This window comes from Thamnophis sirtalis, unplaced genomic scaffold, assembly GCF_051295495.1.
Source record: "Thamnophis sirtalis isolate CommonGarterSnake01/CBP01778 unplaced genomic scaffold, rThaSir2_p1.2 scaffold_15, whole genome shotgun sequence".
NCBI classification, from domain to species: domain Eukaryota; kingdom Metazoa; phylum Chordata; class Lepidosauria; order Squamata; family Natricidae; genus Thamnophis; species Thamnophis sirtalis.
This window is the reverse complement of record NW_028261395.1, coordinates 18595944-18610422: the sequence shown is the minus strand read 5'-3', so window position 1 is coordinate 18610422 and position 14479 is coordinate 18595944. Positions and strand designations below refer to the sequence as shown.

Below are 14479 nucleotides of genomic sequence, written 5' to 3'. Positions count from 1 at the left end.
ATCAATGGACCAATTGTTTCCTTAACTTTTTAGAGGTTCTAGTACACATGAATATTGTGCTTTTTTCAGATAAATTAAACAAAGGCCAGAATTAGAATTGAAAAAATATTGGCACTGTTTTCATAGCCCACTATTTCCTAGCTTTATTTTAACTATCAGGTTAAAATTTTCTTACATTTTAGTATTCCTACTATTTTTGTAAAACACTTTTGTTACTAGAAAGTATTTGTGATCCTATTAGGATTGTTCTTTGTTGCATAAAACCTTTGGCCTACTGTCATACATTTTATAGGAAATATATGCAAATGCCTTACAGGCATACTCATTTCTCTACACTACAATAGCTTAATAATATTCAGATGAAGTGTAATAGTTAAAGCAATGCATTAGAAAGACTTTTTTCACACGATAAATGGAAAGCATTTACCTAGGAAGTTAGGAGCAAAGGAAGCATCAGAATCAAGAGAGACAGGAGGATTCTTAGAAGGAAACCCCAAGGAAGGATAGTAACCTAGAAAGGCAAAGGTATAATAATGTGTTTGTATGTGCCCATGAATATGTATTATGCCAGATGTCGAAAATGGAAAAAAAATATATAAAACAAATATATGTACATACATTTGATGAATTATTTATTTTCCCTCCCACCTAACAGTCATGTGACTGAAAAGCAGCATAGACAACAATAAAGCCTACCCAGAGGAGGGCTTTGTGGTATTGGAATTTAATGGCTTCGCAACATATTTATTTTAAAATAAAGTAGTCACAGGGGGAAGGGAAGGAACAGAGAAAGTTTGTTTTCAAAAGTGCTTCAACAAATCAATACACATTAAAATGTTCTACTAAGACACTGAACTCAAAGTCAAAACAATCCTTTATAGTTGAATGGAGACGTGAACACAGCACCTATCTGCAAGTCCCCAAAACAGTTGTCTCTTTCACCAGTGAATGTGTCCCAGGATAACGTTGCAGGGTCCAATGTGGGTCGATCACAGAGAGTAAAGCATTTGTCTTCTGAGTTTTTGAACTCATGCTAGAGCCCATCTTCAGATAATTTCTCTTCAGCAGTGTGTGGTGTGTCTTTTCTTAGGACTGTTGTTCAATTGCCCCAAGAGACATTTGATTGAAGGAAGTGCAGACAAATGCCACATTCATACTCCTGCATGCACTAGAGCACTTTCCACCTTTCTACCCAAAGCACTACAGAGCCTGGATTTCTACTAAGTGCATCTCAAGCATAAATGTAAAAAGAAGTAATTGAATACCGTATGTACTGGCCACTTCTAAATAATCGTTAACAGTTGCCATGATTATTGCTCAAAAATGTTCAGGAAGACTATCACAAACTAGCTACAAAGTTTTATTTCTACTATACTTAATAGAAAGCTGAACTGTGTATAATATTTTGCTATATTTATTATTGCTATTGCTTTATATGGTTTAATATGAAACAGGTGCTGGATATCACAGTACAACAACTGAGAATGGAGTCAGGGCTCGTTTTGTTTAATCCCTGGTACCAATTTCTTGCCACTTAGTTTCTGGTATTACATGGAAAGTAATTTAAATAATGAAAATGGATGAAAGTCCATATGCTAATTCTAACACTAACAACCAAGGGCATCAGCTGGAAGATCCTTGTTCTAGCATTTGAACTGATAATTCTTTAGGTTTCTGATTATCAAGGGCTCATTCTATCAATCTATCAATTAAGTGCTGAATAAACTTAAATTCCTACATTTTGCATCTAATCTCCTGTCAATGCATACGTCTACGTAACAATTTAAAAAATAATATTTTCAATTTTGTAGCTTTTCTTCTAAAAATATCAAAAGTTAAAAGCTCACATTTATTGGCCAGCAATAAATATTGTTTTTATAGAACAGTTTTTTTAAGTAACTTCTCATCAGGAATAGTACAAGATTTTCAAGTAATTAGTAGAATATAAAATTTCTACAAACTGAAGGTTTCTATTCCTTTTTGATGAATAATATAGCAAGTCATCTGCAAAGACGAGCTCGTCACCAAATTCCTGCTAATTCATATCCCCCATGCCTTAAAATCCCTAAAGCCCTGCATTATCTGGCAAGTATGCAAGTACGGCAAATGTGCCACTTTTGTCCACCATCCCTATTTCAAGAACAAAAACTACTCTTCCAATAGCAAAGAACTTAATCTCTATTCCTTCAAACAGCCTTCTAAAAACGTTTTCTTGCTGACAGGCGTAATTCCCCCTCCCCACACATACACACATTTCTTGACATGACATATCCCTATACGATGCTTCCAGATATGCTTGTAATCTGTAATATATTATTTGCAACCTACCAAATTTCAAAGAGCAGTATTGCATAATATAGAGTTTTACATAAAAAAAGAAAGCCACCAGTATTTCACAATGAGAAGCTGTGTTGCAATCATGAAGATGAAAGTTATTAACTTAAGATCATTACTCCTTTCCAATTCTTCAAAGAGAATGAAGAAGCCCAATCCACCCGCTAAAGGCTATCCTCTCCTCCTACCTTGGGGAAGGCCTGCTTGTTGGTATCCTGTCCCTGGGCCATTGTGAGCACCGTACTGAGAGGCAGGAACACTTTGCATTTGCTGTCCTCCATAGTCAGGCTGCATGTAATTTGCATATCCAGGCTGTGATTGCCCATAAGGAGGCCCTGCGTGAGCTTGCTGGTTGACACTCATTATGTTCACATCCCCAGGCTACTCTTCACCTGCGGGAAGGAAAGAGAACCATTTAGAAATCACTCAGAGTAATATTTCTAGGAAGAGGAAGGGCTGAAAAAAACAATTTGATATAACAATGCTTACAGAACATGCCTCTGTGGAGTTTGAATTTATTATTTCACGTTATATTATTCACTGCTGTCCAGTTTATTTCATATAAATAAGTTCTCATATACACCTAAAAGAGTACGATGACTTGCCACCATTAAAGAAGATTAAGGCATAGCATACTTAAACTTCAAATTTCAATTTTCATTCATATTAGGTTATAATTCCCACAAATTTATTTATTTATTTAAGGCTTTTGTATATCATCTTATTACAGATTCTCAGAGTGGCATTCAATATTTTTTTAAAAAATGAAGCAAGAAGTATAGTAAAATATAAAGATATTTATAAAACTACATGTCAGCAGAAATAAAATAACATAAAACCTTTTGGATTAAAAAGCCTACACAAAATAGCTATTGCCCCAACGGGCTACGTTGCAAAAAATCATGTTTACCTTTGACTGGGGTGTGTCATTTGAACTACCCAGAACCCATGTACATTTTATATAATAAAGCTAAAAAAAAACAACCATAACAGTATCATTCAGTTTGTTGGGAAATAGAACAGGTTCTTCCTCCTTTCACCTATACAAACCTTACATCTCTTAGCACCACCAACACACTAACAGTGGAATGCTAGCAATTCTGGAGCAACAATTTATAGATACATGAAATAAAAAAAGATGGCAACTTACAATTAGGCTGCCTCCCCAAATATCTATCTTTGTATGTACTATTCCATATATCAAGGTTGAAAGTAAAACATAAAAGGCAGTTCACTTCATTCAGGACAGTATGAGACTGAATTGAGGATGACTCTTCGCAGGAAAAACTAGCTAGGCAAGCCCATCAAATTCAGTCCTCGATTTACAGTGGCAATGAAAAAAGTGACATGACTGTTTTTCACACTTATGACCATTGCAGCATCCCAATATGATCAAAATTCAGAAGTTTAGCAATTGACTCATATTTATGACAGTTGCAGTATCCTGGGGGCAATACTTTGGCAACCTTCTGACAAGCAAAGTCAATGGGGAAGCCAGATTCATTTTACAACCATATTAACTGCAGTGATTCAGTTAACAAATGTGGCAAGAAAGGTTGTAAAATGAGGCAAAATTCACTTAACTGTCTCATTTAGCAACACAAATTTTGGGCTCAATTGTGTTCATAAGTCGAGGACTATCTGTACCAGTTGAGCAAGATCCTTTGCATAGGATTCTGATTTAGATTTCTCAATGCATCAGTCTGGTTCACATGCATGTGAACAGCATCAGTAGTACCTCACAAGACAGAGAAGGGCCAAAGTACTTATTGGGAAAGGGAAATATTTGGGGAATGAAGGATGCTCAGAAGCAATCTATGATGCCTGCATGACTTTGCAGCCACATCAGAATTGAAAAGCATTAGCTGCTAAATTAAGGATGTTAAATGATCCTTCCTAGGTGATCTTGCAACTGGATCAAGGCTACTGACATCACCTAAGGCCGGGATGGCAAACCTATGAGATGCGTGAGCCCTCTCTGTCAGCACGCGTGCCGTTGCCAGTTGCTCTTCTGGTTTCCGGCACACCAGTTGGTCTTTGTGTGCGCCAAAGCACCGGAAATCCGAAGACCAGCTGCTCTTTGGGTTTCCGGCGCTCCGGTGTGCAAGCATGCATGCGCCCACACGTTACAGTTTGGGCACTTGGTGCTGAAAAAGTTCCCCACCATTGAGCTAAGGATAGGCTATTTGAGAGCGGAATTGGTGAGAGTAGAGCAAGCATTTAGGCTGAATAATTTATCCAAGTTTTTTTTAAATGAATTATATTCAGCGATATTGGCAAATTAGCCTCCACCTATCCTTTCATATGCTGACATAGTAGCTACTCTATCTTTACCCCAGGAAGGCCCAACATAAATTCTGCAAGCATTAACAATCAGATTTTTACCAAGACACATAACATGCAAAGTTTGAAGATAAATAATATCCTCAATAAACAAGTCAAGTATTTTTCAATATCTCAAAGTTACTCTTTATTTCTCTTTAACATGGAATAATAAAATATATATCTACATCTGTGAATAAACCATGTTGAATACAATAGTTCAATTTGCCAACCAAAGGGTAAATAATTTTTTGGGGGGGAGCATAATATTCGTAAAGGAAAATACATGAAAATGAGTGTTTCAGAGTTAAATTTGAAAATCTGAGCTAATCCAGGCTAAATTTATAAGAGCAATGCTTTGTATGCTATGTATTCCAAATATGCTTTAGCATCTGAAAACAGGCAGAAAGGCACATGTGAGGCATTGCTAGTTATGATATGCAGCTGAAGTAAATTGCATGAAAGACTATCTCATACTCTTAATCCTAACAGACAGGTTCATTTCATCTTGGAAGAAAACCACAGCCACACATAATCACTGCCGTTTTCAATCCACTTTTTGCTCCAAAAACGTTAAGAGAAAAATATTCTAGAGATAAAAACACTACATGCTTGATTCTGATCTTGGGAGAGACTGAACTTTAGTATCCAATTATTAAATAGGCAAACTGGGCAGAGGGCCACTTACATCAGTCAGTTATTTTGCTGATATAGTGACTGTTCCACACAGTACAACACTCTCACAGGATATGAACAGATGGCATTGCCATCTATAATACTGAAGGTAGATACAATCACATTACTTTGCAAGTTCATCTTTGCTCCCATTTGGAAGGTTCAAGAGAACCAGTTCCACAGGTTTTGCTGCACTTTCCAGCTGATGTACCAGCTGTGGCATTCTACTATAATAATCTCCACTAGTATGACTGGAAGAGGAAAGACTGGATTTCTTGTTAATGGGTAACGCCTCCCGCACTCCTAAATTTCTAATTTTTGCTCGATGTCTTGTTTTATTATTTGCAAAAATAATAATAATGTATTTTGTGCTCAAATGAACAATTAATATGTTTATATTTAGGACACAATTTTAGTAAGAAACTAGGAAGAAATGCACAGAGACCACTTTTCTAACAAGTCTTCAAGGCAACACTTGCAATGGAACAAATGCTTGTTCAATTCTAGTAAGATGGTTTTTTGACCAACAAATGAGAGTGCCCTTCCTTCTTTCCTTCTAATTTATAGCAACCATTTTACAATTTTAAGAGCATATAAGGACAACTTCATTTCTTCTTAGTTAGTTTCCTCCTCAGTGGCATATAACAATTTACAAAAAATATTTGGGTAAAATATTACATGAGATAATTTCTAGGTAAAAGGAAGCCAACTATGGTACAAGACTATGTCAATGTGAACCAATGTATTTCTCACAATTAATCGATTTTCTCAGTTTCTTCCAGAGGAGTAAGGGAAGGAGAGAAGATTCTATGTGTGAAAATTTTGCTGAATTTCTGAAATTTTAATCTATGGATACAGAAATAAATTCCCATTGGTAACCATCAATCAATCAAGCAACCAGAATAGAGCTAAAAGGGATATTGAAGGTCTTCTAGCCCAGCCCTCTTCTCAAGAAGACCTTATACCAGTGATGGCTAACCTTTTCTGGACCGAGTGCCCAAAGTCCATGTGCTCCCAAGTCCCCAAACTGCAATGTGTGCACGCCACCTACCCCCACCTGCACATTCCCCCTGTACATGCATCCCCACACACACATGTGCACGCAGTCCCCGCACATGCGCAGCAGAGATCCTAAAATCAGCTGGCCAGCAGGTGTGCACACATTTGCGGCAAAGCTTAACTGGGCCGATGGCTCACGTGTCCACAGAGAGAGCACTGTGTGACACCTGTGCCATAGTTTCGCCATCACCATTTCAGGCAAGTGACTGCCCAGTCTCTTAAAAACCTCTAGTGATGAAGCACCCACAACCTCTGAAGGCAAGCTGTTCCACTGGTTAATTGTCCTCACTGTTAGGAAGTTTCTCCTTCATTTCAGGTTGCTCCTCTCCTTGGTTAGTCTCCATCCATTGTTTCTTGCCTTGCCTTCTGGTGCTTTGGAAAATAAGTTGACCCCCTCCTCTCTGTGGAGCAGCCTCTCAAATCCTGGAACGCTATCATGTCGCCACTAGTCTTTCTTTTCTCTAGACTAGGCAAACCCAGATTCTGTAACCGTTCTTCATATGTTTTAGTCTCCATGCCTTTAATCATCTTAGTTGCTCTTCTTTGCACTTTTTCCAAAATCTGAGTATCTTTTTTCTAATGTGGTGACCAAAACTAGATGCAGTATTCCAGGTATGGCCTTACTAAGGATTTATAAAGCAGTATTAATACTTCATGTGATTTTGATTCTCTGCCTGTGTTTATGCAACCAAGAATTGTATAAGCTTTTTTGGCTGCTGCTGCGCATTGCTGACTCATACTTCAATTCCATTTTTTGTGTCTCCTTATACAGGTAATCCTCGACTTGCAACAGTTCACTTAGTGATTGTTCAAAATTACAACCACACTGAAAAACTTGGCATGACAATTTCCCACAATTATTACTATTAGAACATCACATGACCAAAATTCAGATGCTTGGCAACTAATATTTCTGATGGTTGCAGCATCCCGGAGTCATGTGATCACCTTTTGCAATCTTCTGACAAGCAAAGTCAATGAGGAAGCCAGATTGACTTAACAACCATATTACTAACTTAACAACTTGTGATTCACTTAACAACCAGGTCAAGAAAGATTGTAAACTGGGGCAAAAACTCACTCAACAATTGTCTCATTTAGCAACAGAAAAATTGTGCTCAATTGTTGTTGTTAGTCAAGGATTACATGTACTTCTAAATATCTAAATTAATACAATTTGATAGTTAAATTGGCTCTTAATAGTTATTATGACAAAGTCCATTAATCAACTCCTTCCACTTCGAAACAGACCAAGCCTAGAAAAAGCAGAGCAACTGCAGCAATCCACTTATTTCCCAGTAGGAAGGAAAATATTGTTCCAGATCATGCGGATGTATTATCTCAAAGTCCTTAGGTCGTTAAGTACACCAAGAAGTAGAATTTGACTATTGATTATTGTGTTGTAAATTTGCCTTCTGAGTTTTTATTAGCATTTGTTAATCTGTTCAAAAAAAAAATTAAATCCATGCAATTCGGCTTGCCTTAAAATTGTCTGACTACCTATCCGTCTTGCTGGAATATGTCAGCATCTGGAATTGGGACAAATAGGACAAGGCTAGGAAAGTGATCTCCAAAGAAAAGGGATCCAGTCTACTGGAACAGTGTTCTTTTTTCTCTCTTTTAAACATTCTTTCAATTGTTTTTGTTTATTTGTTTATAATCTAAATTACCAAAATATGAAAGAAAATTAGGGAAATAATGGGGAAAAACGGTATGAGTGTGAGGCAATGGGAAAAAAGCAAGAAAAGGCTTGCAAGATTTCCGTCTCCCTTTGGTGCAACAGAATAAGATGATACAGGTAATAACCAAGTTAGGACAGTTCACTTAGCGACTATTCAAAGTTACGACCTAGCCCTCCCAAGTACTTATGACACAGTCCCAAAATTACGACTGTTGCATTACCACGGCAGTTGTTCACACTTAGGAACGACTTCTGAGGCTCTGCAACATTTGCCCTGCCTATTTCCCCCAATCCGGGTCTCTACAAGCACTAGGCCTCTTCATCTTGTGAAAATCTAGGGTGGGTGCATCCATCTGGGCCTCTGCTTGCGTTGGCAAAGGCCTCCTCAAGCACTTTGTCAATGAGAATGGAACTTGAAGAACCCTTTGCTGATGAAAACAGAGGCCTGGAGGGATGCATTCAGCCTCCATTCTCATCGGCAAAGGGTTTTCGCAGAAACGACTGGAGCCTATAAGGAAGCAATCTCCATTATATTCATAATTCAAGGACTACCTATAGCATCAAATCTCAACTTTTTACTGTTACATAATTATATAAACTAGCTATTTCTATAACAACAAACCTATTAATTGATAAAACCCAAAATCAAAGTTTCATTTTTTCCACTTCAAGCACAAAGTCCAGAAGTGGTTTCCAAGTAGAAACAGTATTCCTTTGAACAACTAGGTTGGAGTTTAGGAATAATTTGGACATGGTTTTGTTTATATGTCCAATAGAAGCCACTGTCAGAGGGTGTTTGCCCAGGCCATCTCTTACAGGTTTAATCTAGCCATACCTGGGTTTTCCAGACATTTAGCATGAATTATTGCAATACACTCTATTATCTGCTGTTGAAGTTTATGGAAACGTTGCTTGGTTCAGATGCAGGCAATACTGAGTGCCCAAGTATTTAACACCTATTTTACAAAAACTGCATTGGTTACTAATTTGTTTCTGGGGAAATCTCTTGCCTAAAGAGAGAATATTTTCTGCATCATCAGCAAAAGCAGCTTCAATACAAGCAGCAGTGGCTTTAAATTACAAGGAAGTCAATTTTGGTCCAGCATCTGGATTTTTTGCCCACTATTAAAAGCTGTTCAATAATGGAACAGACTAGACGGAAACAGCCCTATCTCTGGATGCTACTGTAGTGGATTTCTGCATTGGTCAGAGGTGGCACTAGACAATCTCTTAGATCCTTTCCAATTCTTACATTTCTATGTCCTGTAAGTAATGTTACCAGATCTTCAATGTAAAATATATAAGACCACTAAACTAGCAGCCAAGAGACAAAAATCTACAGTATAAAATTTTGCCACCATTTAATGGCAACTGGAGTTTTGCAGCCCAAATGTGGTATCTGTACTCTTAGGTTATTTATAAATAAGAGGTACTAAAGTACTTAGTATTACAAATCAAAATAGTTACATTTCAAAGGTTTATCTTAACTAGAGATGTGGCCATTCAAGAGCGTTGTTTTTTTACAATTACATTTATTTTACAATTCCTCAAACAACTTCGCAGTTTATTTATATAAACATTTAAACATGAAAACACTAACCATAGACTAAGTAAGTTAAACTCTGACATCATATAATAACAGGTTTCTGATTAATTCTTTTATCGATAAAATCTAAATATTAACAATGGTGGCAACATCACCATCTCTGAGAGAAACTGTTTTTTAAGAGTCTACTTTTGACCAAATGTGGAAGAGCCTCTTGGTGATAAGAAGTCTATACAGATTATGTGTTCTTTCTGATAAAATCACGATTTAATGTAAGACGTAATGTAAGAATAAGCCAAATAAGTTTTCCTTTTCTATTTATCTACACACACAAAAATGATTTCCACTATATCCCATCCCCTATTTCAGATTAAAGGAAGCCTAATTTTCTCCTGTCCTTATAAAACCCACCTTGTGCTAGCTGTCCATAATAAATATGTCAAATTAGTCTCCCTCTAGTGCACCAAAATGTGGTCACATCACCATGTCAGAGACCCTCCAACAATTAATGACTCTTTATGAGGCCTTTGTTACTTTGAATTGTCATAAACTGAGAATTCCTTGTATGGCTCAGAGACATGGGCTAAGGGATGCCATGGGTAACTTTTTACCAACCAAGGAGGACTCCTACAGGCAATGAACCCAGCCAGGCAAAAATAAATGCTCTTCTAAATGTCAGTATTGTGATGGATAATAGGAAGCAGCACAAATAATTTCGGAAGAATCCCCAGAATTGTAAGGCTTAAATTAGGGTTAAATTGGTTTGATTATGTCTCAGATATATTGCTTGAGAGCACTTCTGGCATTTTGTAAGCCTAATGAACAGAGACTCTCCATTGAGAAACCCAAAGAGTACATTTTGTCAATAGATGGCCTAAGCTATGTTGATTTGAAGCAGCCTCTAAGGACCAAAGCAATGGGAAAGAAAATTAAGTTTACTCAAAAACTGAGGGACAGGAACCAAGCTCTAGCTTCCCAAATCCATCTGTAAATTGTAAGATGGTATTCTTAATACTTTGGACTGCAAGAGTAGCTCTAATAAACTTAGTCTTAATAACCTCAAGGGTACTCAGATTTGTAAAAGAGCAGATCCAAGTTCCATAAGTACAGTTGGTATCAGGAAGAAGGGAAAAACTCAGAATGCAAATAATAGAAGAGGGGCTTCTTTAAATATGCTATAATGCAACAGTTGATAGAACTAATAACTAACAAACAAATGCTAATAACTAACAAGCAAAAGGCAGAACTCCCCAACTCACAGTTTGAATCAGTCTTCAATTAAAAAAAAGTTTGAACAGGTAGTATTGACTTACAATCACTTGAAGTTATGGTAGTGTTCAATTAAGAAATTTAATTACAGCCATTGCTGCAGCCCTGTGGTCATTTGACCAAAATTTGGGGGCTTGGCAGCCCATCTGCACTTCTGACCACAGGGGCATTTCAATTTCCACCCACCCATCAATCCTCCCCCATCTATACCCTTTTGGGCCTCTGAATTCAACAGCTTTGCTCCCAAGATAGTTTCACTGTCTTTTTGCTCTCACTGCTGACCAAACATGCCTGGCCTGGCCCCTCATGAGGTCAAATGAGGCTTTCTTCCCAAGGTCACACATGAATGTTTCCTTGTGAAACCTGGGAAAGAATTGCTTCATGAAGGGCAAGGGCAGGCATTATTATCAGTGGAAGCAATAAGGTGAAGTTCAGTGGCAGTGGTGGAGTGGCCAGAGCAACTGCAGGCTGGGCCAGCTGAGGTTTCCTGGGATGGCTGTGACTTTGCACTACGCTGTTGGAACTTCCTGGATTGCTATGAGTTTGCACTGGAAGCTGGAGCTTTGGGTTGAATTGCTAGGGCAGCTGAGACTTCCCAGGATGCTATAGTTTTAGACTGTTATCAACAGAACTCTAATTTGCATTTCATAAAAAGTGGGATATAAATAAATAAATGTAATGTATAAATTATATAAGAAGTTTTGCTGTATTCTACTTTGGTCAAACCCACCTCAAAGAATGAAAAAGAGTGCTCTATGAAGTATACTGAAGGAGCTGGGCAGGAGTAGCCTTGAGAAAGGATGGATATAATAGTGAAATAATCATCTGATAGAAAATAATTCTAAGAAAAAAAAACACTGTAAATAATAACTTCAAAATAAATTGGCAGGGATTTATTTTATTCTCCTTCATCAGATGTGTTCAAATGGAGGTTAGCCAATTGTTACTTTGGAATTATTTTATTTTATTTTCTGCACTGTATCATTCTATAATGAATAGAGGTTTGGAGGCAATAGCCTGACTAGTCCATTCTAAATAGAGGTAGTCCTCAATTTACAACAACTGTAGACTAAATCCCTGTTGCTAAGTGAGATATTGTTAAGTGAATTTTGCCCCAGTTTATAACCTTTCTTGACACAGTTGTTAAGTAATCACTGAAGTTACATTAGTAACATTAAATGAATCTGGCTTCTCCATTGACTGCTTGTCGTAAGTTGCAAAAGGTGACCACGTGACCTGTGACACTGCAACTGTCATAAACCTGAGTCAATTGCCAAGCATCTGAATTTTGATCCCATGACCACGAGGAGGAGGCAATGGGTGTGTAAAAAATGGCCATGTCACTTTTTTCAGTGCCATTGTAACTTTGGTCACTAAATGAACTCTTGTAAGTCTTGTAACTCTTGTAACTACCAATGACTAATATTAAAGTCTTGCTTAAGAAGTAACTGAGAGATAAAGGGTTTACTTAAAGTCAGCTATACCATAGTGATATTACTGAGAGAAGGGAAAAAAGCATAGAAAGGTCAAAAAAGTAAAATAGGAGCACCTAGTAAACCAAAACAATTTTCCTGATGTTACCCTTAAGGAGAGACACATAATTATGGAAACTTTTAAGTCGCATTCCTATAAGTGAGTATGTATGCAATCAATAAAGATAATCCAAAACACCAAAAGGAAATGACTGATACCTGTAACTATCATAATAGACAATTACATTTCTTTTAAATACTTCCTTTTCTTATATTTTATGGATGGATTTATATACTGCGCTAAGTTAAAATGTCCTCTTTATTGCTTTAGTGGAGCAATCTAATGACTAAACCTATTTAACAAATTATGTTAATGCACAGACGTAAGTACCATATCTTTATAAACATAACTGTTATAACACCTATTATCATATACCCACTAATTAGGTGCTGCATTTTGAAAAAAATATACATATGCAAAATGAAGTTTTAGTTTTAAAAAACACTTCACAGGAAATTTTTTGAATTTTAGAAATTCAGGATGCAAGAGAAATTAATCAATAAAATATGGTTTATTATGGAATCAATTGTTGTTGGAGAAAATAAAAATACTCTTAACAATTCAAAACTCTACCCATTATATGTTTAGATTCTGATCTTATGATTTGGTTGTAAAGATCTATAATGTTCAAAATATGGAGCTATTATGGCTAAGTTGCCTGGTATACAGCCCAATGCACAGGTTTGAGTACAGCTTAAAAGTATTTAAATTTGTCCCTACAATCCGGGGATGGTTAAGCCGAGATGTAGCAGCCTGGTCGCTATCGTGGATGTGGAGTTTGTTATTGTTGTTATAAATCGAGAAGTGATTTTTTTTTAAAGCGCCAGAAACAGACTAGGGTACAAGTGCCGAGGATTCAGGGTCCTCCGAGGGGAGGTTGGCTTTTGATTGAGGCGAGGGGCAGGACGTCCCATGAAGCCCAGGATGGGAAACTCTGAAGCACAAAACCGCCAGCCCCATACGCAGCCGCTCCTCGTTTTACGGCATTTCGTCAGAGCCCAGAAGTCCCGCAGCACACTCACCCATCACGAACAGGACCCGGACACGTGTGGAAGGGAGGCAGGAGCTGCCCTCAACTGCTCCCACCCAGAGCCCTCAGGGAAGGGGCCAAGGGGAAGATGTGACCCCTTCCTGCACGAGCCGGCGGGAAGGGCCCAGGCCAATCCGGAGCCCCGTCGAAGGCAGTGGGAGCCGGCCGGCAGATGCAAACGTGAGCCCGGGCCGGACGGCTAGGAAGCCGCAGCGGGGCCCCCTCTCTACGCCGACGGGCCGCCCGCGCCAGGAACCAGCACTCGGGCCCAGGACTCAGCACAGCCAGCGGCCCCGGCGATGACCACTTCCGGTTCCTGGGCCGGGCGCTCCCCGGAAGTGCCCCTCCCAGCCCACTCCGCGATTCCTCCGAGCTGCCACGTCCTCACTCTATCTCCCGCCCATGAAGAGAAAACGGGAACAGGAAATGACGCGTGACCTTTTGAGCTCTCTCCCCCCCCCCCGTGATTGATTGGTCCTGTTTCCGGTGTGGGGGGGGAATGTAACTTCCGGTTCCTTGGTCTTAGGTCCACAGTCGTGTATTCTTCTTTTTTTTTAATTTTAATTGAACAAAAACTCAAAAAAAGAATCATCCTTGACTACATCTTGTAGAAAGCGTGTTCATTGGTTACAGATAACTTTCGTGCATTTCTTCCACAGTCATTACTTATAGTTCATATTAGATTATACACTTTAAATCAAAAATCTTTGTATATCTTACTATGAATGTACCCACAATTCTCATTTGACTACAATTATTTGAACATGCTTTTACCTCAAATCATTCATACAACCACATTATGGCATTCATTAGCAATTTCAAAAAATCCAATAACATTACACCTTTATAAGATTTTTTAAGTAAAAGTCAATTAATAAAGTTTCTAAACCTTCCTCCCCCTTCCCCCCCCAACTCACTGTTTAGAATTTATATCCAAGTTACTTTTGCCAATACCATAGCATGTATATATTGTTAAACAATGTCCATTGACATTTCCTTGTTATAATTGGCTAAAAATCATTTACTATTT

The 14479-nt window shown here is 38.1% G+C and overlaps 1 protein-coding gene across 3 annotated transcripts in view; it reads right to left on the bottom strand.

Moving 5' to 3' along the window:
• Positions 1-13755, bottom strand: part of SEC24C (SEC24 homolog C, COPII component) — a 47304-nt gene extending 33549 nt beyond the window's left edge. The window contains exons 1-3 of one of the 3 annotated variants that reach the window (XM_087702216.1): positions 13442-13755; positions 2523-2726; positions 428-511 (exon numbers count right to left, since the gene is read on the bottom strand). In XM_087702216.1, coding sequence (XP_087558342.1) covers positions 428-511; positions 2523-2697 — 259 coding nt within the window. In that variant the 5' untranslated portion in view covers positions 2698-2726; positions 13442-13755. The remainder of the gene's footprint in view (positions 1-427; positions 512-2522; positions 2727-13441) is intronic. The other 2 variants (XM_087702217.1, XM_087702218.1) reach the window with 2 other exon arrangements.
• Positions 13756-14479: the final 724 nt, after the last annotated feature.